This window comes from Macaca nemestrina, chromosome 12, assembly GCF_043159975.1.
Source record: "Macaca nemestrina isolate mMacNem1 chromosome 12, mMacNem.hap1, whole genome shotgun sequence".
NCBI classification, from domain to species: domain Eukaryota; kingdom Metazoa; phylum Chordata; class Mammalia; order Primates; family Cercopithecidae; genus Macaca; species Macaca nemestrina.
In genome coordinates, this window is record NC_092136.1 from 12,030,776 (window position 1) to 12,055,250 (window position 24,475).

General features: G+C 51.9%; 2 protein-coding genes across 13 annotated transcripts; one reads left to right on the forward strand and one right to left on the reverse strand.

Moving 5' to 3' along the window:
* Nucleotides 1–493: 493 nt before the first annotated feature.
* Nucleotides 494–3,551, forward strand: LOC105469428 (ferritin heavy chain 1). Its single transcript, XM_011720423.3, has 4 exons — nucleotides 494–822; nucleotides 2,601–2,747; nucleotides 3,008–3,133; nucleotides 3,225–3,551. The coding sequence occupies exons 1-4, from the start codon at nucleotides 709–711 to the stop codon at nucleotides 3,387–3,389; spliced, it is 552 nt and encodes a 183-aa protein (XP_011718725.1). The 5' UTR covers nucleotides 494–708; the 3' UTR covers nucleotides 3,390–3,551.
* A 106-nt stretch (nucleotides 3,552–3,657) lies between these two features.
* On the reverse strand, nucleotides 3,658–24,418 carry LOC105469429 (bestrophin 1). Of its 12 annotated transcripts, XM_071074471.1 has the most exons (12): nucleotides 24,249–24,409; nucleotides 24,018–24,070; nucleotides 18,170–18,357; nucleotides 13,980–14,074; nucleotides 13,231–13,464; nucleotides 12,177–12,331; nucleotides 11,712–11,789; nucleotides 10,866–11,018; nucleotides 8,830–8,910; nucleotides 8,369–8,520; nucleotides 5,204–5,842; nucleotides 3,658–4,022 (listed from the first exon to the last, which is right to left on the reverse strand). In XM_071074471.1, exons 3-12 carry the CDS (start codon nucleotides 18,319–18,321, stop codon nucleotides 4,004–4,006), a joined length of 1,758 nt encoding a protein of 585 aa, XP_070930572.1. In that variant the 5' UTR covers nucleotides 18,322–18,357; nucleotides 24,018–24,070; nucleotides 24,249–24,409; the 3' UTR covers nucleotides 3,658–4,003. The 12 variants fall into 12 exon arrangements, 10 of the variants coding, with proteins under 10 accessions (XP_070930572.1, XP_011718726.3, XP_070930573.1 ...); XM_011720424.3 differs by having other exon boundaries at nucleotides 24,018–24,411; XM_071074472.1 differs by lacking the exons at nucleotides 24,018–24,070; nucleotides 24,249–24,409 and adding an exon at nucleotides 19,715–19,974.
* Nucleotides 24,419–24,475: the final 57 nt, after the last annotated feature.

Sequence of the window (24,475 nt, forward strand, 5' to 3'; positions counted from 1 at the left end):
ACCACCTAAGTTAAGGCCCGCGTCTCCACCTTCCACCTTCTCAATCTGCAGCAAGATGTCACAAGGGCTTCCCCGCAGCTATGATTTTTAACACCATGCCCCGGGCCAGGAGCCTCAGGGTGCTCGTTCGGGAAAATGGGAGCCAAATCAGGATCACCCCATGCGCCCCCGCACCCCGCCCCCGCCGGTTCCAAGGTCCGGGCACACCTAGAGCGGGGGGCTCTGAGGTGGACTTCCCGCGCCTCCTCGCAGCTTCCCTCCAACTCCACTAAACGGGCCCCAGGGGCACAGAGACGACACCACTGTCCCCGAGGCAGTCCGGTACCGGTCCCCGCTCCCGAGCTCCGCCAGAGCGCGCGAGGGCCTCCAGCGGCCGCCCCTCCCCCACCGCAGGCGGGGCCCCGCGCCCACCGGAAGGAGCGGGCGCGGGGCGGGCGGTGCTGATTGGCCGGGGCGGGCCTGACGCCGCCGCCGCTATAAGAGACCGCAAGCTACCCGCTGCGCCAAACGTTCTTCGCCGAGAGTCGTCGGGGTTTCCTGCTTCAACAGTGCTTGGACGGAACCCGGCGCTCGTCCCCCATCCCGGCCGGCCGCCCATAGCCAGCCTTCCGTCTCCTCTTCACCGCGTCCTCGGACTGCCCCAAGGGCCCCGCCGCCGCTCCAGCGCCGCGCAGCCACCGCCGCCGCCGCCTGTCCTTAGCCTCCGCCATGACGACCGCGTCCACCTCGCAGGTGCGCCAGAACTACCACCAGGACTCAGAGGCCGCCATCAACCGCCAGATCAATCTGGAGCTCTACGCTTCCTACGTTTACCTGTCCATGGTGAGCGCGGGCGGCTCGGGGCGGTGGCGGGGGTCGGGCGCGGTTCCCGGGGCGCGCGCTGGGGCGGGCCGGGGGTGTGGCCACCCGCGGGATCCCCCGCCTCCCTGCGCCCTTCTGGAAAATGGAGGCTGCTCGAGGTTTCCGAGGACTTCTCTGGCGCAGAAAGTCGGGACAGCTGGTTCTTCTCGGCTGTACGCTGGGAAGGCTCCCTCCTAGGCCGGGGCCGCCTCTGCACACCGTTCTTTTTTTTAAGGAGAGTTGGGTGTCCTGAAATCCTGGGTTTGCAAAACTGTCAGCCCGTGCGATCAATCCTGCGGTTAGGAAGGTGGAGTTTTGCACTCCCATCTTTTTCTCTGCCTCCGGCAGTTGGCTCTGAAGCCCAGCGTTTTTTGCTTAGGTATCCAGCTCCAGTCCCCTAGGTATGGCGGGCCTGCTGGGTAACGGTGTCGAACAGCAAACCCTAGGGGCTGGCGCGAAGTGGCTTATCTTGTGGGCAGATCCCTCTGGAGCAGCCCTATCCACTTCTCAGCTCTGCTTATCTCTAAGCCCCACTTGCATTGAAGCATATCTCCAGAAATCGCCCCTTCTGCAGTCACCGAAGTGTCACCTGACCCTGCGTCTAGGGAACTTAATTTTTATCTTTTATGTATCTTACTGTAAGAGGTGTGGCGTACTAAGTGAACCTCCAGTTCTTGGATAAAGTCCACCGACAGTTACTGGGCAATAAATTTTTCAGTGATCAGTGGAATCAGTTTTCCCAAATCTTGGTCTTAGGCAGTGTCGTGGGAGTCTTCCTAGAATTGCCTTGTGATTGTCCAAACTATCCCAAGAATGTGTTCCAAATGGATTTGAAAACAGGCCTGTATTTCTGTGACTGTCATTGCCTTTCAGAAGCACTTGACTACATCAAATGTTTAAAACTGAAAATCAAATTTTTGTGATACAAGTATTTTAAAAGTATATTTGCATCAACATAATGCCCACATTTGTCACCTTGCATGGGCGTTTTAAATTTTTATTTATTTATTTTTTTTGAGACAGAGTCTTGTTCTGTCGCCCAGACTGGAGTGCAGTGGCACGATCTCGGCTCACTGCAGCCTCCGCCTCCCGGGTTCAAGCGATTCTCTTACCTCAGCCTCCTGAGTAACTGGAATTACAGGTGCCCGCCACCACGCCCGGCTAGTTTTTTGTATTTTTAGTAGAGACTGGGTTTCACCATGTTGGCCAGGATGGTCTCCTGACCTCGTGATCCAACCGTCTCGGCCTCCCAAAGTACTGGGATTACAGGCGTGAGCCACTGTGCCCAGTAGGGGTTTTTAATTTTATAAATAAATCGCGGTACAGCTGGCAGGCTCCTGAGCTCTTTGTTTTAACCATGCTTTAAGATGGTTAATCCAGGAACAGGGAGGAGAAAAGGACTAAGTGCGGGATCAGTACCCCAGCACCCTCTCATCAGACAATGATAGTTTTCTGTGCACTAATACAGAGCCTTAAGACATTGCCCCAGGCAATGCCCATAATCTAAAGGTTCCTTGAAGTCCTTGAAGTAAACTTTGAAGGATCAAGTTTCAGTTTTCTATTAGAATAGAAAGATTACTGTTGGGTTCAATCCAGTAGCTCATCTGCCCCCAGTTTCCTTGGGCACTGACCCCTTCATGCTGCGCCTTGAGAAAGGAAGCCTAGGGTGGCTGACTAGACCATCTTGCCTCAGTGTAGACCATCACAGCTACCTGTCTTTGGGGATCCCTAATATAACACATTCAGTGTTCTCCTTTCAGTCTTACTACTTTGACCGCGATGATGTGGCTTTGAAGAACTTTGCCAAATACTTTCTTCACCAATCTCATGAGGAAAGGGAACATGCCGAGAAACTGATGAAGCTGCAGAACCAACGAGGTGGCCGAATCTTCCTTCAGGATATTAAGGTGAACAAAAGATCCTAGGGGTGTCATACTTCATCATCTAGCCGTGTTTGGGTATCAGAAATCACTTAAACTAGCAGTTGCCCTTATAAAGTGATGATACACTGGGCTTTTGCCTTTTGTGGTTTTTTTAGGCTTACCATCTAAACTAAATTAGGCAAATAGTAATGTCCCTTTTGCCAAAGCGTGGTGGTTAGAGATGACGGGCTTGCTGATTTGTAGGTTAATTGGTAGAGATGCATTAACCTATGCTCCTCGTTCAGAAACCAGACTATGACGACTGGGAGAGCGGGCTGAATGCAATGGAGTGTGCTTTACATTTGGAAAAAAATGTGAATCAGTCACTACTGGAACTGCACAAACTGGCCACTGACAAAAATGACCCCCATGTGAGTACTGGAAACCCAGGAAATAGAGGAAATCATTTGCCTTAGGGATTGGGAAAGCTGCCCACTAACTGTCTTGCCCATTGTTTTGTAGTTGTGTGACTTCATTGAGACACATTACCTGAATGAGCAGGTGAAAGCCATCAAAGAATTGGGTGACCACGTGACCAACTTGCGCAAGATGGGAGCACCCGAATCTGGCTTGGCAGAGTATCTCTTTGACAAGCACACCCTGGGAGACAGTGATAATGAAAGCTAAGCCTCAGGCTAATTTCCCTATAGCCATGGGGTGACTTCCCTGGTCACCAAGGCAGTGCATGCATGTTGGGGTTTCCTTTACCTTTTCTATAAGTTGTACCAAAACATCCACTTAAGTTCTTTGATTTGTACCATTCCTTCAAATAAAGACATTTGGTACCCAGGTGTTGTTGTCTTTGAGGTCTTGGGATGAATCAGAAATCTATCCAGTCTATCTTCCAGATTCCTTAAGTGCCGTTGCTCAGTTCTAATCACACTAATCAAAAAGAAACAGAGTATTTGTATTTATTAAACGCCTTAGTTTGGGCAGTATACTAAGGTATGGCTGTCTTGGATTCAGACAGGATTAAGGGTTCCTGACTCTCAATCCAGTGTCTGAGCTAAATGTTTCCGATGGTTCAGTCTAGCTTTCATAATTTTTATGAATGAAAGGCATTAAAGGCTGAAGTAGTCCTGGACTGCTGATTTTATCTATTAAACTAACCATTTGATTCAGGCTGTCATAGGACATGTTCTTCAGTGTGGACAGCTGTATGGCTGTGACTGGATCGGTGTCCTGCTGGTGTACACACCGGAGAGGACCTGGCTGGCGAAGCATCCCCGTTGGGAAGCACGTTAGGAATGTGCTTCATCCCTAGTGAGAATGGGAGAGAATTAACAGTGTGAATATGGAAGGAACCTTCATTTCAAATACTAAAATGTGGCAGTAGGAGGACAAAGGTTGAGAGGATCCTTTTTATTTTTTTATTTTTTTTGAGACAGGGTCTCACTCCGTCGCCCAGGCTGGAGTGCAGTCGCTCAAGTCTCACTGCAACCTCCGCCTCCTGGGTTCAAGCAATTCTCCCCTCAACCTCCTGAGTTGGGACCACAGGCACATGCCACAACACCCAGCTGATTTTTGTATTATTTTGGTAGGGTTTCGTGTTGGCTAGGTTGGTCTCAAACTCCTGACCTCACATGATCTGCCTGCCTCCACACCCAGCCCAAGACAAGATTCTGAAATAACATCCTTTGCTAAACAAGCCACAGATGTTTGCCAAGTTCCTGTCTAGCCCTAGAAGCAAGACTGAAACTGTTGCCCTTTTAAGTTTTCAATTACAATAGCTGGGTGTTCTGACTGAAAGTAACTGCTTGAGAATCCAGAAAAGGGAAGTTATATACTTCCTTCCCTCATGATTGGGGCTGAAGTGGGGTGTTTCCAATTGGGTGAAAGTGCCCAGGAAATCTGGAATAAAGGGAAACATCTGATTTTGTGACAGCTTTGGGCTGACCCCAAGGAAGCATGAAGTATTTTGGTGAGGTGCCCCAGGCAGTGAGAGAATGACCTAAGGGCCCCAGACACCCTCAATGTCACCATCACCATAGTGCTTGGGTACTACCCTAAATGGTTATGGGGAAGTGTTCATCTGTCATCCAGCTGACTGCCACCCCATGGTTTTGGGTCAGCTACCCTTGCTCAAAGTAAGTTGGGGCCAGTGATAACATCTGTTCAGCGAAGCCTGGCCTGGCAGCCCTGGGACAGTTCTCTAGCAGCACTCCGGTCAGCACAACCTCAGCTTCCTTCACCTGCTCCCAAGAAGTCTTCCTGGTGATACCAGGCTCTTGGGTGAAGTGAGAAAAGGTCCCGAACACTTCCCTAGGATCCCTGTGGAGGTGGCCAAGTATATACCCCAAGCCAGTGCTAGGCGTAGGTCCAGCGTGCTCTGGCAGTGATGGAACCCTAGGAAATTGTGGAGGAAGGGTAGGTTCAGAGCAAGGGAAGCTGGGGTGGGGCACAGGGCAATACAGTGCCCCTGGTTTGGGTGGAGGACAGACCTGTTTTCCAAGGCCCAATAAGGATCCACGTGATCTTTTAGTGTAGCATGTATGTTGGTTGTTGATAGTTCCAAAGGTTCTTTGAGATGATTTTCGGGGATCTCTGGCATATCCGTCAGGTTAAACTCCACGGTTTTCCTCCTCACGTGAGATACTTCTGGGTGCTCCATCAAGGCCCCATCGCTCCCTGAGAGCAATTCAGAACTGTTCTTGGCCCCAGAACTCACAGTCTTTAGGCTTTTGTCTTTGGTGTCTATGCCTGTGACACTGTGAAGCTTTGACAGCACTGATGGTTCTGGGGGGAAGAACATGGGAGTGGGGCTGAGGGGCGTCTGTGGGGCACTGTAGTAGCCTGGCCTCTGATACAGTGGGGCAGACTTGAAGGCATCTACAGCCTTAAGCTTCCAGGCCTTGTTGTCTTCCAGGCCCCTAACGTTCTGTTTGACTGCCTTGTGGTTTTTGGGCAGGCCCTCGTGGAGAAGGGATTCCCTCTTGGGCCACAGTAGTTTGGTCCTTGAGTTTGCCCCGGGAGGATGGTGATCATGGGACTGCAGCCCTAGGAAGCGGCCAATGATGCCAGTGTGAGCGTCCTCTTTGTCCTCCTGATTGGGCTGAAACTCCATCTCCTCTTTGTTCAGGCTGGAAAGAAGCAGGAGATGCAGGGCTGGGCCAGTGGACAAAGGACTAACACCTGGCCTTCTCCCTTACCCCCTCCTCTCTCTCGGTTGGCCCAAGCCAAGGCCACACCATCTTCCTCACAATACCCCAGCTCTCACCTCTCTCCTGATCCATCCTGTACCTCCCGGTGATCCCTCCAGGCCCTGCTCACCTCACTGTTCGTTGACTCCCTCTTGACCAGAGTTAACACCCAACCCCCTCAACCACCCCTGCCTGGCATGTAAAGCCCTCCTCATCATTCACTTCCCCTTTAAAACCCCCTCACTCCAGGCAGTCAGAAACACTGGTGCCCTGACATGAGTGGTTCAGATGAGGCCCATGAGTGACTCTGGGCAATGCCAGGGATTTGTGGTTCCAACTGGGAGCGACATCCACAAAGGGAAATTTGGCTTCCTAGCAACAGGCATCCCAGGAGCCCAAGACCTTTACCCTGCAAGGGAAAGCTTATCTACCACAGAGTATGGCCTGCCCTTTCCCAAGTTCAGATTCTTCCCATGTTCCATGGCCCAGCTCCAGACCCTGCTGGAAGCCGCCTCCAGGCAGACAAAGGTGACTGTGTTCCATGTTCTGTCCCTTTCCTAGATGTCCAGTACTTTGTACCTTGTATCCACAGTTTGAGGCTTGGGTTTGAGCTCCCTCCGTAAATTGCGCATTCCTTGGAGACAAGGTCTATGCTTTATTGTTCTGTTTTCAGCTTTCCCCCCAACAACCTTCAGCTGCTGGGGTACAGACCATGTAGGGCTCAAAGTCATCCTCCAGAAATGTTTATGACCTAAGCAAGCCTCCAGCCTTCATTTGATCACCTTCCCAACTCTTCCTCAAACTATAGACTCTAGTTAAACTCGATTGCAGTCCAGTAGGATACTTGGTTCTTTTTTTTTTTTTTTTTTTTTTGAGACGGAGTCTCGCTCTGCTGCCCAGGCTGGAGTGCAATGGCCGGATCTCAGCTCACTGCAAGCTCCGCCTCCCGGGTTCACGCCATTCTCCTGCCTCAGCCTCCCGAGTAGTTGGGACTACAGGCGCCCGCCACCTCGCCCGGCTAGTTTTTGTATTTTTTAGTAGAGACGGGGTTTCACCGTGTTAGCCAGGATGGTCTCGATCTCCTGACCTCGTGATCCGCCCGTCTCGGCCTCCCAAAGTGCTGGGATTACAGGCTTGAGCCACCGCGCCCGGCCGGATACTTGGTTCTTAAAAGAACAAGTGGCCAGGCACGGTGACTCACACTTGTAATCCCAGCACTTTGGGAGGCCGAGGAGGGTGGATCACCTGAGGTCAGGAGTTTGAGACCATCCTGGCCAACATGGTGAAACTGTCTCTACTAAAAATATAAAAATTAGCCAGGCTTGGTGGCAGGCACCCGTAATCCCAGCTACTCAGGAGGCTGAGGCAGGAGAATTGTTTGAACCTGGGAGGCAGAGGTTGCAGTGAGCCGAGACTGTGCCACTGCACTCCAGCCTGGGCAACAAGGGCAAAACTCCGTTTAAAAAAAAAAAAACAAAAAATGGAAAGAGAAAAGAACAAGCCGAGAACAGCACTGGATACTGTGGAAGAAAACCTTGAGTATGAACCCTGACATGTGCCCAACACTCTAAGGCACTTTCAACTCTTGTCCTGGGGAGAAAGGACCAGCTGGGATAGCCCTTCAGCCCACTGCAGCTCAAGAGGGATTCAGATGGAATCAGGGAAGTGGGACTATGTGAGGATAAGTCTGGCTGCTGTGGGTGGCCTGAGCCCTTTACTCGGTAGGACAAAGTCAATTCAGGAGGTACCTGTGATGGCCTGGCTGCCTGCTAGGATATGTTTGCTGCCCCTTCCCCATCCCAGGGAACCCCACTTCCACTTCCCATCCAAGCACCGTAGCTTATCAGAAAACACAGTTCTGACACCTATAATTCCAGCACTTTGGGAGGCCAAAGCGGGCAGATTACTGGTCAGGAGTTCGAGACCAGCCTGGCCAACATGGTGAAACCTCGTCTCTACTAAAAGTACAAAAATTATCCGGTTGTGGTGGTGGGCACCTGTAATCCCAGCTACTAGGGAGGCTGAGGCAGGAGAATCACTTGAACCCAGGAGGCGGAGGTTGCAGTGAGCCGAGATCACAACACTGCGCTCCAACCTGGGTGACAGAGTGGGACTCTGTCTCAAAAAGAAAAGAAAACATAGTTCTGGATGACAGGAGCCAGGTCCTAACCTTCCACTGCATCATTGATCACAGGCTGTCCTTCGAGTAGCAGATGCACCATTTGCTAGCTATGTGGCCTTGGGCAACTTACTCTTTCTGAACCTGTACTTTAATCATCTGAACACTTGGGATAACAAACCAAAATTATTGGGAGGAAAAAATAGTTACTATTTATAAAGAGCATAGTACAGTGCCTGACACTTACTGAGGCACCCAGTATGTATTACCTAGTGCTATTCTAAGTTCCTAGGCAGACCCCTGCACTAGGAGGGGCTTCCCACCCAGCCCCCTGGCACTGGCCACACCTGATGTTGAAGGTGGAGCCCATAAAGGAGGCTCGACGGAACTGGGCGGAAGCAGCTGTGTAGGGGGGGTGTGGCTCAGGCTCATTCCAGTACATGTCTGGCTCCATCCGAGGCAGGTCCTGGTGCATCTCATCCACAGCCAGCAGGGACACCTGGTCACCAGGGACAGAAGAAGTCCCACAGAAAGGTCATCCCAGGCAGGACCTTGTACGTGCCTGATGACTTGGAGGAATCTCTCCCTTTCTCTGGACCTCAGTTTCCCTGTCTGTGAAATGGGGAGATGGGTGCCTGCCTGCAGCCTCAAAGATTGAGGTGAGAATCCTGTGAGTGAATGGCTGCAGGAGCGAGGAGGGGAAGGGGTGATCATTCACTGTGAGACCTCCCTACAGAACAGTGGGGTCCTCTCTTTGGGTCCACTGTGGGGAAGGTCCATGGTATGGCCTCTCTCCCTCTCCCCATACCTGCAAATTCCTGTCGACAATCCAGTTGGTCTCAAAATCATCATCGTCCTCTCCAAACGGGTTGATGAGCTGCTCTGCCACCTTGGGGACAGGTGAGGCTCTGTAAACCCTCAGGCAGGACTCCTCAAAGCCAGCCTCCCCACTTAAACCTCAGCTGCTGCCATTTCCACACCACATGATGCCCTTCCTGCCTGACCACTGTCTTCAAAGCCAGAGTTTAGGGCTCCAGCCCCCCTCACCTGTGGGCACCCACACACTTCTGGACACAGCCCCTCTAACTCTCCTGAGCCAGTCCTTCCCTGAGCACCCACAGTTGTCCCTGAGTGTATCACTCGGCTGAGTCATCACCTTTATCTCACCTCATGTATCTTACCTGGAGTTGCATAATTTTATTCATTCCTGCAACAAAGATATATACTGAAGCTGGGCTGAACTAAAGGGCCGTCTAGGTGGGCAGATTCCTGGATAGCAATCTCTAAAATGCCCTAACAAAGCCCCAAAGAGGTGGCACGCCTCTGCCTTCGGGGTCCAGGGGACACCTTACAGGCCACTGGGGCACCTTGGAGAATTTCAAGCATAAAAGTGTGATTTGTTTTGATCTGTAGAAACCAAAGATAACTGGGGGGCAGGGGGGGAATTTAGAGGAATAGGAATGCATGCGTGTGTGTGTGTGTGTGTGTGTGTCACAGCAACAGGAAGGGCAGAGATGGAGACTTACACCCCCACTGCCAAAAAATAAAGGAAGGTAGGAAGGGAGAGAGAGTGGGTGGGCAACAGAAGGAAGGAAAGATAAAGAGTTGGAGAGAAAACTGGGATTGAGAACTCCTGTTTGGCGTACTGGCTGTGGTGGGAGGGAATACCTGGACAAGCCACTCGAGGTGAGGAACAAGACACCCCAACAGGCATCTTGAATAAGGAGAGGTGGTACCAATCTGCCTTGTAAAGGGCAGAGGCTAGTGAACCTTAGGGCTTGTGTGTGTGTGTGTGGTGGTGGTGGTGGTGGTGGTGGTGGTTGTTGTTGTTTGAGACGGAGTTTCATTCTTTTGCCCAGGCTGGAGTGCAGTGGTGCGATCTCAGCTCACTGCAACCTCTGACTCCGGGGTTCAAGCGATCCTCCTGCCTCAGCCTCCCAAGTAGCTGGGATTACAGGTGTGCACCACCACGCTTGGCTAATTTTTGTATTTTTAGTAGAGACGGAGTTTCACCATGTTGGTCAGGCTGGTCTCGAACTCCTGACCTCAGGTGATCCACCCGCCTCGGCCTCCTAAAGTGTTGGGATTACAGGCATGAGCCACGGCACCTGGCCTCACGGCTTTGTTTTAAGCAGAGATGAGAAGTGTCCTCACCAGCAGGGCCTGCCACTGCCACTCCGATTCCATGAATTCCCCTATTCTCTGGACAAACGTTTGAAGAATATTCTCAGGCCGGGCGCAGTGGCTCAAGCCTGTAATCCCAGCACTTTGGGAGGCCGAGACGGGCGGATCACGAGTTCAGGAGATCGAGACCATCCTGGCTAACACGGTGAAACCCCGTCTCTACTAAAATACAAAAAAAATTAGCCGGGCGAGGTGGCGGGTGCCTGTAGTCCCAGCTACTCGGGAGGCTGAGGCAGGAGAATGGCGTGAACCCGGGAGGCGGGGCTTGCAGTGAGCTGAGATCCGGCCACTGCACTCCAGCCTGGGCAACAGAGCCAGACTCCGTCTCAAAAAAAAAAAAAAAAAGAGAATATTCTCTTGAGGGAGCAGCAAATGGTTAGACTGACTGAGCTCTCCTTGTCCCTCAAGCTGCTAAGTCTGGGCCTTGGGTGCAGCCTTGGAAGCAGACTCAGGCCTCAAGAAGGCCCCGCTGGAGTCTCAGTTTCCTCATATGTAACAACATGGGAATGTGCAGACCAGAGGGCTGTGGTCGGGGCCCTGCTCGCTGCTTTCTACCCATGAGACCTTCCTTTCCTGACAATGCGTCCTCGTCTCAGGCAGCTGCTGGCCATGACCCCTCTGGCCATGCCTCCAGCCGAGAGGGGCCCTGGAGAGGCTCACCTTCAACCAGCCAACATAGAAGAAGAACTGCAGGAATGTGAAGACGGGCACAACGAGGTCCAGCTCATGGCCAGGGTAGGCCTTGGCCGGGTTCAGAAACTGCCGCCCAACTAGACAAGTCAGGAAGAAGCTGTATACCGCCACAGTCACCACCTGGAGGAGGACGAGGAGGAGGAGGGTGCAGCAGCAAAGGACTAGGTGGGAACCCTGAAATCAGGATGCTCCCGGGGCTGGGAGTCTGAGACAGGAGACCGAGGCCTTGTTCTGACTTGCACACTCACGTGACTTAGAGTCTCTGTTAACCGCCCCCCTTTTTTTGTTTGTTTGTTTGAGACAGAGTCTTGCTCTGTCGTCCAGGCTGGAGTGCAGTGGTGCGATCTTCACTCACTGCAACCTCCGCCTCCCGGGTTCAAGCAATTCTCCTGCCTCAGCCTCCCAAGTAGCTGGGATTACAGGCATGCGCCACCATGCCCAGCTAATTTTTGTATTTTTAGTAGACATGGGGTTTTGCCATGTTGGCCAGATTGGTCTTGAACTCCTGACCTCAGGTGATCCACCTGCCTCAGCTTCCCAACATGCTGGGATTACAGGCATGAGCCACTGCGCCTGGCCAACCTCTCTTTAAAATGGGGATAATCACACCACCCCTACTGGACTGCGTCAGGCAGGAGCCTGGTCTCTAAGAACTCGGCACTTCAAAGTCTAGACCCAACTTCAAAGTGCGGACCCAACTCCTGGGGGAGCCACTTACTCAGCCTCTAGGTGAGCCCTTCCCATCCCAGCTGCTTCCTTGGTCCTTCCAGCCTCAGTTTCCCAAAAGGGCAGCCTTGCCAGCCTAGTCCTCACCTGTGTATACACCAGTGGGATACTAATCCAGTCGTAGGCATACAGGTGTCCACACTGAGTGCGCAAGGTGTTCATCTCCTGGGGGGCAGCAGGGAGGGATGGGGTTCTGAACACCACCTGCCCCCACCCTGGGCTCACCCCCACTCTTCTCCAAGTACCAGGGCCTGGTACTCATGGTCCATTCCTGGCTGTGTGGTCATGGGCAGCTCACTAAACCTCTTTGTGTCTCAGCTTCCTCATCTATCAAAAAAGAACCAGGACCTCACAGACTCAGAGAGGAAGGAGGGGCATCTGAGGAGGGACCACCTCGGGCTGTGGAATGCTGTTGGAAAAGATTCTGCAACCCCACTTCAGGCTCTGGGAAGACTCTCGGGAGCTCGAGCCTTTTCTTTGCAGGAAACCTTGTTTCCTGTGGACCACAACCCTTCCCACTCCGCGGCAGCTCTGTCTGCATAGTGGACTCACGTTCAGCAGGCTCTGGAGCAGGATAGGGTCCCGGATTCGACCTCCAAGCCACGCCTTCATTGACAGGTTGGCAAACCACACCCAGGGCACCCAGAACATGTTGTGTGGTAAGCTCAGCTTCTCCAACTGCTTGTGTTCTGCCGGGGTCATAAAGCCTGCAGAGTGGAGTGAAGAAAGTGGTGGGTGGGAGAACCTGCAGAAGGGATGGCTGGCATCCGGTGGCCAGGCCAAGACCTGCTGACCTATAGGAACCTCAGCACTCCTTTGCCATCTTCTTTCTTTCAACAACAACAATATTTCTGAGCACCTACTATGTGCTATTCTGGGCTGAGCATGTGGGCAGGGTATTTATTTATTTCCAGAGACTGGGTCTGGCTCTGTCACCTAGGTTGGAATGCAGTGATGCTATCCTAGCTCACTGCAGCCTGGAATTCCTGGGCTCAAGTGATCCTCCTACCTCAGCCTCCCGATACTCAGCCTCAGACTACAGGCACAAGCCACTATGCCCTGCTAATTTTTGATGTTTTTGTAGAGATGAGGGTCTCCCTACGTTGCTCAGGGGCGTCTCAAACTCCTGGGCTCAAGCGATCTTCCCACCTTCGCCTCCGAAAGCGCTGGGGTTACAGGCGAGAGCCACCACGCCTAGCCTGGATCTGTCTTATTAACCAGGACCAGTTCAGGCAAGGCTGAGGGGGAGTCAGAGACCAATGTCCCATACCTCCAGAGTGGAAACCGGAGATCAGAAGGGGCAAGGGCAGAGGGAGGTAGACCCTAGTATCTCACCAGTTCCCAAGCCATCACCCTTCTTTCCATTATCTCTCAAGGGTCCTCAGACACCTACTCTCGGAGGGTGGGCTCCTGGCCTCGCCCCACCTTCAGACACCTGACTCTGTCCCGCCCAATTGGACCCCCAAATCTTGACCCCACCCCACTCCTGGCTTCACCCAATCCCCCGAGTCCGGGGGACTTTGGCTCCACCCATCTTCCATTGTTGCGGAGCCCATCATGGCCCCTGGCTCCGCCTCATCCGCCCCGTTGCTCCGGATCAGCCCACCTGCCTGCACCAGGTGCTGGGCGCTGGGGAAGCGCTTGTAGACCGCGGTGCTGACGCTGCGCAAGATGAGCACGTTGCCCAGGTTGGCGTAGCGGATGAGCGTGCGCCGCAGCAGCCGGCCTTGCTCGTCCTTGCCTTCGACGAAGCCCGACACCAAGCTCATGAGGCGGTCGGGCCACGGCAGGTTCTCGTACTGGTTCCACCAGCGGGTCACGACCAGCGTCACGTAGAAGCCTGGGCAGGAGGGGCGAGGGGCGAGGGGCCAGGCTGCGGCCAGAGCCCAGGGCCCAGCGCCAGGTGATGCCTCGGCTCCTCCAGATTTCTGCTGCGAGCGGGCCTAGCCCCCAACCCTCCTGGAAGGCGCTCAGGAGCGGGAAGCAGGCAGAGCCGCTCATGGAGGCGCGAGAGCTCCAAGGGTTCTGTCTCCCGGGGGGCCCCCTGCTGGTCCCAGAAATCCTCCAGACACCCTCCCCTCCCGCGCAGGGGCTCCAGGGACCATGATGTCAGCGCTTCCCTCAGAAAATGGGGTTTTCATTGCTAGCAGCAGGACGTCTTACCTAACGTCTAACTTCAGTCTCTCTGGCTGCAGTCCGCACCTTTCCCTGAACTACAGAGAGGCGCCGACCTGCCGCTGGCGTCCCCGCTTCCCCCACGACAGCCCCTTGCCTCAGCTCCTCGTGGTCCTCCCCTGGACTGTCTGGAGCCTGGGCAGCCACGGGGACCCAGAACAGCCAGAAGGGGGAACTCACCCAGCACGAAGGAAATGGGGATGAGCTGGATGTAGCTGTCGCAATACAGAGTCAGCTTCTCAAACATCAGCTGTTGCTCTTCTGTGAGGGCCAGCCTGGGGGTGGGTGTGGGGTGGACATGTGTGGACGCAGCGAGGAGATGGCTGAGACTGTCCCCAGGTCTAGCCCAGCCCTTTTTCAATTTAAAATGCTGTCATATATTCTGTGATTATATCTGTCCTCTATTTTATTGTTTAGATACATGTTTTTGGTTTTATCTTGCTCTCTTACCCAGGCTCGAGTGCAGTGGCACAATCATGACTTACTGCAGGAATGGGACTGCCTCGATGCTGTCCCACATTTTCCCCAGCCCAGGTCCCCTCCTGAGGCCTGAGCCAGGTCCATGACACTCCTTGTGCAGCCCCTAACCCAGACAGGCTAGAGGAGGCCCCCTCCAGTGGTTTCTTGTGGGGAGAATCCTCACACTGGCCACTGGGAGATGTGTAGTTCAGGTCCTGCTGCAGAGGCCAGTTTCAGACACCCTGACCCTTTGAACGCAGCCAGGGGTCAGTTTTTAAAAGCAGGCCAAAACAGAGTGTTTGGGCCGGGCACGGTGGTTCACGCCTGTAATCCCGGAGCTCTGGGAGGCTGAGGCAGGACCAGGAATTCAAGACCAGCCTGGGCAACATAGCAAGACCCCATCTCTACAAAAAATTAGCTGGGTGTCCCAGCACTTTGGGAGGCCAAGGCGGGCAGATCATGAGGTCACGAGATCAAGACCATTCTGGCTAACACGGTGAAATCCCGTCTCTACTAAAAATACAATTAGCCCGGGGTGGTGGTGGGTGCCTGTAGTCCCAGCCAATCGGGAGGCTGAGGCAGGAGAATGGTGTGAACCCGGGAGGCGGAGCTTGCAGTGAGCCGAGATGGCAGCACTGCACTCCAGCCTGGGCGACAGAGCGAGACTCCGAATCAAAAAAAAAACAAAAACAAAAACAAAAATTAGTTGGGTGTGATGGCCATATGCCTGCAGTCCTAGCCACTGGAGGCTGAGGTAGGAGGATCACTTCAGCCCAGGAGTTGGAAGCTGCAATGGGCTGTGATTGCCATTGCACTTCAGCCTGGGTGACAGAGCGAGACCCTGTCTCTAAAAAGAAACAGAGTGTTTGGCTTTAACGAGAGGGGTGAATAGGCAGACAGAGGATTTTGTTAGAGCAGTGAAACTGCTCTGCCTGATGCTGCCATGGCGGAGACATCATTACACATTTATCCAACCCATGGAATGTACAGCCCCAAGACTGAACCCTGCTGTACGCTATGAACTTTGGGTGATGGTGATGTGTCAATGTGTGTTCAGGGATTGTAATAAATCTGCCACTGTAGTGTGGGGGTGTTGATAGTGGGGAGGCTGGGGGCAGGGGGAGGAGCAAAGAAACACATGAGAACTCTACCTTCTGCTCAATTTTGCTGTGAACCTAAAACTGCTCTAAAAAATGAAGTCTAGGCCGGGCGCGGTGGCTCAAGCCTGTAATCCCAGCACTTTGGGAGGCCGAGACAGGCGGATCACGAGGTCAGGAGATCGAGACCATCCTGGCTAACACGGTGAAACCCCGTCTTTACTAAAAAATACAAAAAACTAGCCGGGCGAGGTGGCGGGCGCCTGTAGTCCCAGCTACTCGGGAGGCTGAGGCAGGAGAATGGTGTAAACCCAGGAGGCGGAGCTTGCAGTGAGCTGCGATCCGGCCACTGCACTCCAGCCTGGGCCACAGAGCGAGACTCTGTCTCAAAAAAAAAAAAAAAAAATGAAGTCTGACTTTTTTCAGCATGCATTGGTGCCCAAGTAAAAACCAAAGACCAATGTGCTTTCTTATTGGTATTATAAGGAACTCAAGAATTTTATGTATTTGATGTTTTATAATCCATTGTAGTCATTAGTGCTTTTTCAGTTTAAAATGCTGTCATATATTCTGATTATATCTGTCCTCTATTTTATTGTTTAGGTAAATGTTTTTGGTTTATTGGTTTTTGTTTGTTTGTTTGTTTGTTTTGAGATAGGATCTTGCTCTGTTACCCAGGCTCGAGTACAGTAGCACAATCATGACCTACTGCAGCCTCAACCTCCTGGGCTCAAACAATCCTCCTGCTTCAGCCTCCTGAGAAGCTGGGTGGGACTACAGGCATAAGTCACCACGACCAGATCATTTTTTGATTTTTTTTTTAGATGGAGTCTTACTCTGTCACCTAGGCTGGAGTACGATGGCATGGTCTCGGCTCACTGCAACCTCTGCCTCCCGGGCTCTAGCAATTCTCCTGCCTCATTCTCCCGAGTAGCTGGGACTACAGGCACATGCCACCACACTCGGCTAATTTCTGTATTTTTAGTAGAGACAGGGTTTCACTATGTTGGCCAGGCTGGTCTTGAACTCCCGACCTCATGATCCGCCCGCCTCGGCCTCCCAAAGTGCTGGGATTACAGGCGTGAGCCACCACGCCCAGCCAATTTTTTAATTTTTTATAGAGACAGGATCTCTCTATGTTGCTCAGGTCTTAAACTCCTGGGCTCAAGTGATCCTGCCTTGGCCTCCCAAAGTGCTGGGATTACAGGTGTGAGCCACTGTGGCTGGCTCTAACTTTTTTTTAAAGTACCTTGGTGCCCTAGTAAAAACCAAATGTGCTTTGTTGCTAGCATTATTAGGAACACAAGAATTTTATGTATTTGATATTTTACAATCCATGTAATCACTAATGCTTTTTCAATTTAAAATGCTATCATATATTCTGTGATTATATTTGTCCTACATTTTATTGTTTAGATAAACATTATTTTGTTTGCCTTTGAGACAGCCTGTGACTCAGGCTGGAGTGCAGTGGTACGATCACAGCTCACTGCAGCCTCACAGGCTTCAGCCATCCTCCCACCTCAGCCTCCCAAGTAGCTGGCACCACAGGCAAATGCCACCACTCCCAGCTACTTTTTAAAATTTTTGGTAGAGATGGGGTCTCACTATATTGCCCATTCTGAACTCCCAGGCTCAAGTGATTCCCCCCACTTTGGCCTCTCACAGTGCTGGGATTACAGACATGAGTCACTGCTACTGGCCTTAGATATACATTTTAATTAAAAAATAATTTTTAAAAAATGAACCATGTGGACTGGCCACAGTGGCTGACACCTGTAATCCCAGCACTTTGGGAGGCCGAGATGGGTGGATCACTTGAGGTCAAGGGTTCAAGACCAGCCTGGCCAACATGATGAAACCCCGTCTCCACTAAAAATACAGAAAAAAAAAAAATTAGCCAGGCGTGGTGATGTGTGCTTATAATTCCAGCTACTCAAGGGGCTAAGGCGGAAGAATCGCTTGAACCTGGGAGGTAGAGGTTGCAGTGAGCCAAGATTGCCCCCACTGCACTCCAGCCTGGAGTGCAGGCTGTAAAAATACAAAACAGCCAGAAATCACTTGAACCCAGGAGGCAGAAGTTGCAGTGAGCCGAGATCGTGCCCCTGTACTCCAGCCTGGGCAACAGAGCGAGACTCCATCTCAAAAAAAAAAAAATCTCTTCCATGCAGGCCCCATCCCTTGGACCTCCCTTCAACCCCAAGAGAGACCACTGCCCTAGCAGGTAAGACTCTACCTCTCAGAAACTGACCTCTACTGTAGAGCTGAAAGTGAGACCCTGTCTCAAAAAAAAAAAAAAAGAAAAAAAAGTACCATGTGGTTGACCAGGCGCAGTAGCTCACACCTGTAATCCCAGCACCTTGGGAGGCTAAGGCAGGGGGATTGCTTGAGCTTAGGAGTTCGAGACCAGCCTGGACAACACAGTGAGACTCTCTCTCTCTCTCTCTCTTTCTATCTCTTTCTCTCTCTCTCTCAGTGTACCATGTGGACCTATGAGTCTGTGTGGGATTCAATAAAACAGGCCAGTTGAGTGGCACCAGACAAATTCTGGGCTCCAGGGCTCCTCCTGGGGTTGGAGGAAGGGTGACTAAAACCCTGCTGGCCTGGGTTGAGCAGCCTCTCAGTCTGACTTCTTTTCTCTCCCCAGCCCCCAGCCCCAGCCTCAGCTCCAGTGCCCAGGACCTGGTCAGGAGCTCAGCTTAGTCTTGTAGTGAACTGGTGCATTGGCCCCTGAGCAGGCTGGGAGGCCCCCAGGAGCTCCCAGCCCCCGCCACATCCCTCCCAGGCCCCCCACCCCAGCCCTGCCAGCTTTACCTATAAATAAAGCGGATGATGTAGTAGCAGAGCAGGAAGATGAAGAACTCGCCATACAGCAGCTTGTAGATGCTGCCCCGCCAGCACAGCAGCAGGCGGGAGAAGGAGCCTAAGCGGGCATTAGCCACTTGGCTCGTGTAGGTGATGGTCATGGCCAGGTACTTGGCTGCAGCAGGTGGGCTTGGGTCCTAGTAGAGAGGGACACGGATTTGGGGGTTGGTAGGGATCAGAGACCCTGGTCAGAGCCTGTCAGGACCCTTCCCTGCTCTGGGCCTCAACTCTCCCATAGGGACCCTGGGAGGTGGATGAAGTGGTCTCCAAGGCCCTGCCAGCTCTGACTGCCTGTTGAAGGTGGAAACCCAAGAAAGTGAGCCCAGAGGCTGCCCATTGCTTTGGCAGGGGAAGATGTAGATAGGCATGTGCATTGCCATGTGCCTTTAACTTTCTGTAATCACTGGGCACGGTGGCTCATGTGTATAATCCCAGCACTTTGGGAAGCTGCGGCGGGTGGATCACCTGAGGTCAGGAGTTCGAGACCAGCCTGGGTAACATGGTGAAACCCCGTCTCTACTAAAAATACAAAAAATTATCTAGGCGTGGTGTGGGTGCCTGTAATCCCAGCTACTCAGGAGGCTGAGGCAGGAGAATCGCTTGAACCAGCAGGTGGAGGTTGCAGTGAGCTGAGATCGCGCCATTGCACTCCAGCCTGGGCAACAACAGCAAAAACTCTGTCTAAAAATAAATAAATAAATAAATAAATAAATAAATAAATAATTTGTACAATGACAAAGGCAGTAACAGCAGCAATGTCTACACACTAAGCTTAAGTCCCTGGGCTAGGCAGTGTTCTCAGCCCATCTTGTTCATTACTCCCAAGCTCGCTCAACCACTCTAGTGTGAGAAGTATGGAAGGCACCAGGCAGCCCTGTCCACCACCATATTCCCATTCCCACAACGGAACCTAGCTGGTAGAGATGCTCAAACGATGTTTACTGAATGGTGGCTCCAGGGCCTTTCCACCTGCTGATCTTCCTGCCTGGAGGAAGGTCTTCCTGAGGTACCCGCATGGCTCCTTCCCACTCCAGGTTCCCTTTAGAAAGAATGTTCCCAACCATCCTACCTGGAAATAGAGCCCACTGCCGCCGGTGCTCTCTGTCTCCTCACCTTGCTTGACATTTCTAGAGAGCACTTATCACTACTTGAAATTATACAGGATATCTGCCTGTTTACTGCCTGTTTCCTCCTCACAATGGAATCTCCTCTTGTGTTCTCATAGAAGGCGCTCGATGAAAATTTACTGAAGCAGTGATTGATGTCCCCTCCATTCTTTCCCTATGTGTTTTGCTGCAGCCACACTGGCTGGCTGTGCCTGATGCACACCAAGCTCATTCCCACCTCAGGGCCTTTGCACAGACACACAGGTGCCCACACACCCACGCATGTGCTGCCTGTGTGTGCACATCCCACACACATATGCAAGATGGCCATCCAACCCTGAAGGCCTCAAAGCCCCAGCCCAGTCCACCTGGGGCACCTTGTACTCACAGGTGGGGTTCCAGGTGGATCCGGTGATCCCACAGAAGGTCTGGCCACTAGGCTGGTGGGACTCCCTGGGACTCTCTGGCCAGTGCCCCTGCCCACTTTTAGAGGCTGGCACTGCCCACGTGAGTGCTGAGCCGTCACTTGACTCCCTAAGCCAGGGCCTCCACAAAGGAGTCCTTGTCTCGGTCCCTCCTTGTAATCTGCTCAGAAGCAACGGCCAGCACAGCCTGGCCATGGCCCCTCTAATTTCTTCTTTTTTTTTTTTTTTTTTTTTTGAGACGGAGTCTCGCTCTGTCACCCAGGCTGGAGTGCAGTGGCCGGATCTCAGCTCACTGCAAGCTCCGCCTCCCGGGTTCACGCCATTCTCCGGCCTCAGCCTCCCGAGTAGCTGGGACTACAGGCGCCCGCCACCTCGCCCGGCTAGTTTTTTTTGTATTTCTTTTTTTTTTTTTTTGAGACGGAGTCTCACGCTGTTGCCCAGGCTGGAGTGCAGTGGCGCGATCTCGGCTCACTGCAAGCTCCGCCTCCCGGGTTCACGCCATTCTCCTGCCTCAGCCTCCTGAGTAGCTAGGACTACAGGCGCCCGCCACCGCGCCCGGCTAATTTTTTTGTATTTTTAGTAGAGACGGGGTTTCACTGTGGTCTCGATCTCCTGACCTTGTGATCCGCCCGCCTCGGCCTCCCAAAGTGCTGGGATTACAGGCTTGAGCCACCGCGCCCGGCCTTTTGTATTTCTTAATAGAGACGGGGTTTCACCGTGTTAGCCAGGATGGTCTCGATCTCCTGACCTCGTGATCCGCCCGTCTCGGCCTCCCAAAGTGCTGGGATTACAGGCTTGAGCCACCGCGCCCGGCCTCTAATTTCTTCTTGGAGGCCGTTGGACTGAGACCAGGGCTGGAATTTAGGGCAACACCCCCTCTACCATGGCCCTAAAATCCAGAGGCCGAAGCATCTGCTCCACCAGTGTTCTGACCCCTGAGGCCTTGCAGAGAGAGTTGGGGGTTAGGGGACTGTGCTGAGCCTCAACTCCTGTGCCAGGAACTCTCCAGGAAGGAGGTGCCTCTGACCAGGCCCTGGGGTCTTTGACAGCCCTCTGGGCTGTGGAAAGAATGAATACCCGGCTGCAGTCACCAGTCCTGGTTTCTAGTCCCAGCCTTGCCACCTGTGTGTGGTGACTCTGGGTGGGTTTCAATTCCTCTCTCGGCCTCAGTGCCCTTATCTGAAAAGGATGGTATTGCTTGGGAATTTCATCACCCTAGTAAAATGACAGAATTCTGCATATACTGGTGAGGAGCGCTGATTGGCTGCTGGTGACATCATACGTTATTCTGGCTGTGATTGGCTGGCAGGGCCCATTAGTAGGTTGCTTCAGAGAGATGGAAGGAGAAGCCTGGGGCTGGTGTAGGGGGGTGAGAACTTGCCGGGGCTGGTGGGGGTTGACAGAACAGCCCTGAAATTTATGCTGCTGGCTTCCAGCCAGTGCAATATGGGAATAAGTGCCCAGATCCCCACGGGCAGCTGGTGAAAATCTCAGCATGTGATTCAATAAATTTTAATACATCAATCCATACTCAAAGGCTCTCCTAAGCTGTTGGAAGTGATAGGTGTCTACCTACACGCTCCTCTTGTATTGTTCACTGAAGAGAGCAGAGCTCCAGGCAGCAGTGGTTCTTGGTCTTTAGAGGCCATAAGAATCGCCCAAATGTTTATTAAACGTGCAGTTTTCTGGATCTTTCTCCGGAGTCTGAGTCTGTGGCCTTAGGGATGTTGCATTTTAATCAAGCACTGCAGGGGATTATAATGTGTGTGGTCTTGGGACTACACTTCCAGAAGCCCTGATTTATAATATGACCTTGTGCCTTATCCTTCCTTTCCTGTCACCCTGTCTCTGAAATAGTACTAAGAGTTAACTATGCTGAAATTGCAGGTGATTTTTCTACACACCACTTTTTTTTTTTTTCACTTTAAGTTCTAGGATACATGTGCAGAATGTGCAGGTTTGTTCCATGGGTGTACATGGTGTGCAGGTTTGTTCCATGGGTATACATGGTGTGCAGGTTTGTTACATAGGTATACATGTGCCATGGTGGTTTGCTGCACCTGTCAACCCGTCATCTAGGTTTTAAGCCCCATGTGCATTAGGTATTTGTCCTAATGCTGTCCCTGCCCTTGTCCCCCACCCCTACACACCACTTTTGCCTTTATATAATTATCTGCCTAGGAAAAAAACCACTATTTCACAATGACCTTGAATACTTTTCTAATCATGGCAAACAATAAAGCTGTTGTTATTATAAGAATCTCTGTAGAGGCAGCCTTGTAGGAGTATTTACTGCCTCCCCACTGCCCCATCGCTGTCCTCAACTGAAACGGGGAAAGAAACGGGTTCACTTCAGCCTCAGTTTCCTCGTGTGCAAAATGGGACAATGATGCCTACCTTGGCAGCTGAGTGAGAATGATGGATGCGACATGTGTTTGTCAACTCTCCGAACCGCTGGTGCCTGTGCCTGACCCCTATGAATTCTGATTTGATTGGTCTGGATGGACCCAAGGCATTGGGATTGTTCAGGTTCTCCAGGTGATTCTAATTTTACAGCCTGTGCTGAGTCATTGCTTAAGGGGTTATTTCCCTATCCTGTATTCCCTTCCCCACCAACACATCCTGAAACTCAAGAGAGAGATTTCCATTTAGAAGATGATTAATTATATATTTTAATATATATATTCAAATATATATTAATATATTTTATATATATTATATATTTTTATATTAACATATACAGATAAGTATTAATATATGTCTATAATATTACAAATATATTTATTTATATGCATACATCTATTTATACATATAAATATATATTAATAAATATATAAAAATATATGTATCTTTTTTTGAGACAAGGTCACCCAGGCTGGAGTGCAATGGTGTGATTTTGGCTCATTGCAACCTCCACTTCCCAGGCTCAAGCAATCCTCCCATCTCAGCCTTCCAAGTCACTGGGGCTATAGGCACATGCCACCACACCCAGCTAATTTTTTTTTTTTCAATAGAGATAGGGTCTCACTACATTACCCGGGCTGGTCTTGAACTCTAGGTTCAAGCAGTCCTCCCACCTAGGCCTCCCAAAGTGCTGGGACTACAGGAGTGAGCCACCACACTCGGCCAATTAGTATGTTTTAACTAAAGTTAACACACATGCCTGGCACCATGCCTGGAACATTGATGCTCATTCTGTACTCTCTGAAGGGGTAAAGGAAAATCCTGCCTTTGTGGAGACAAGTTCTTGTCTTCCCTGTGATAGCCACTAGAGGGCGTGCTTGACTAGCTGGCTCTGGCTGGGACAGCCTGGTTCACTGGTCAGGATCAGTGTAGACCACCGAGCTGGCACTCCTTCATCTCCCTGACCCCGACAAGCAGCCATAAAGCCATAAGAGGGAGTTGGAGACACTGGAGTCCTTCCTCCCTGTTCCCTGAACCGCAGGTTCCTTGGCAATATCCCAGAAGTACCACCAGGACCATCGACAGTGCATGCCCAGTTTCCCTTCCCCTCCCAGAGGCCCCAGCATGTCCCCAACGACATTCCATGAGCAGCTGCTCCTGGCCCTGCCCCAGAGCTGAGACAGGCACACCCTGGCACAAGTCATGGTCTCTCCTACTGGGTCTCAGCTATGAAAATGTCCCCAGCTAGCCAGGCGTGGCTCAGGCACACAGCAAAGTCGTGAATGCTGATTGACCCAAGCTGTGCCTGGAACAAGAGTCCCAGGATTGACCCCCGCAGAGATGGAACCCAACCCAGTCAAGGTCGCCCTCTTCTGCTTTCCGTTCCGCAAAGAAAATATTCACCAAACCATTTCTCCTTCCAGAACTGAGCCTAATCTGATTCCTACCTGTACGTATTCATAGTCAAAAATTATGGAAACACTTAAATAACTCGAATGGCAAGGCCTAAGATCTGTGCCAAGTGCACAGAGGGCAGGAAAATTTTTACAGACAAGGGGGCATTTGGGTTGGATCTTGAAGCAAGAGTAGGAGTTTGCGGAGCTGAGAAGAATGGAAGAGCATTACACATCAGGGGAACAACCCACAGAAAGTCACATAGGTATTACTGAAGGATGGTTCAGTATGGCATGTTTATCCACATTTTACAGAGGAGGACACTAAAGCTCAAGGCCTGCCTTGTCCAAGGTCACACAGCTATAAATGGCTTGAGACTAGGAACTAGGTCTCTTGATTTTGGATCCTGAGCCCTTTCCCACTATCAGCTCCACAGTAGAGGTCAGTTTCTGAGAGGTAGAGTCTTACCTACTGGGGTAGTGGTCTCTCTTGGGGTTGAAGGGAGGTCCAAAGGATGGGGCCTGCATGGAAGAGACTTTTTTTTTTTGAGACAGTGTCTTGCTCTGTTGCCCAGGCTGGAGTGCAGTGGCACAATCTTGGCTCACTGCAACTTCTGCTTCCTGGGTTCAAGTGATTTCTGGCTAATTTTTGTATTTTTAGTAGAGACCATGTTGGCCAGGTTGGTCTTGAACTCCTGACCTCAAGTGGTCCACCCGCCTCGGCCTCCCAAAGTCCTAGGATTGCAGGCGTGAGCCACTGCGCCTGGCCGAATGGAAGAGACTTTGACTGCAGCAGATTCCAAGCTCTCGAGCTCCCCAGCGGAGAGCCATCTCTTGGGGCAGCAGAGCAGACCTGGGGAGATGGGTGGAGGTGCTAGACACAGAATGCTATGGCCTTCTCACCTAGGATTACCATGGCAACAGGAG

What these genes read in the sequence shown, in the direction of transcription:
- LOC105469428 (XM_011720423.3), top strand. Translation starts at nt 709, where the DNA reads ATGACGACCGCGTCCACCTCGCAGGTGCGCCAGAACTACCACCAGGAC. An exon ending in CCTACGTTTACCTGTCCATG is followed by an intron (nt 823 to 2,600) that starts GTGAGCGCGGGC and finishes TTCTCCTTTCAG; the next exon opens with TCTTACTACTTTGACCGCGA. An exon ending in TCTTCCTTCAGGATATTAAG is followed by an intron (nt 2,748 to 3,007) that starts GTGAACAAAAGA and finishes CTCCTCGTTCAG; the next exon opens with AAACCAGACTATGACGACTG.
- LOC105469429 (XM_011720424.3), bottom strand. Translation starts at nt 18,321, where the DNA reads ATGACCATCACCTACACGAGCCAAGTGGCTAATGCCCGCTTAGGCTCC. An exon ending in CCAGCACCTGGTGCAGGCAG is followed by an intron (nt 12,332 to 13,230) that starts GTGGGCTGATCC and finishes TCCACTCTGCAG; the next exon opens with GCTTTATGACCCCGGCAGAA. An exon ending in GGCTCCACCTTCAACATCAG is followed by an intron (nt 5,843 to 8,368) that starts GTGTGGCCAGTG and finishes GCTTCTTTCCAG; the next exon opens with CCTGAACAAAGAGGAGATGG.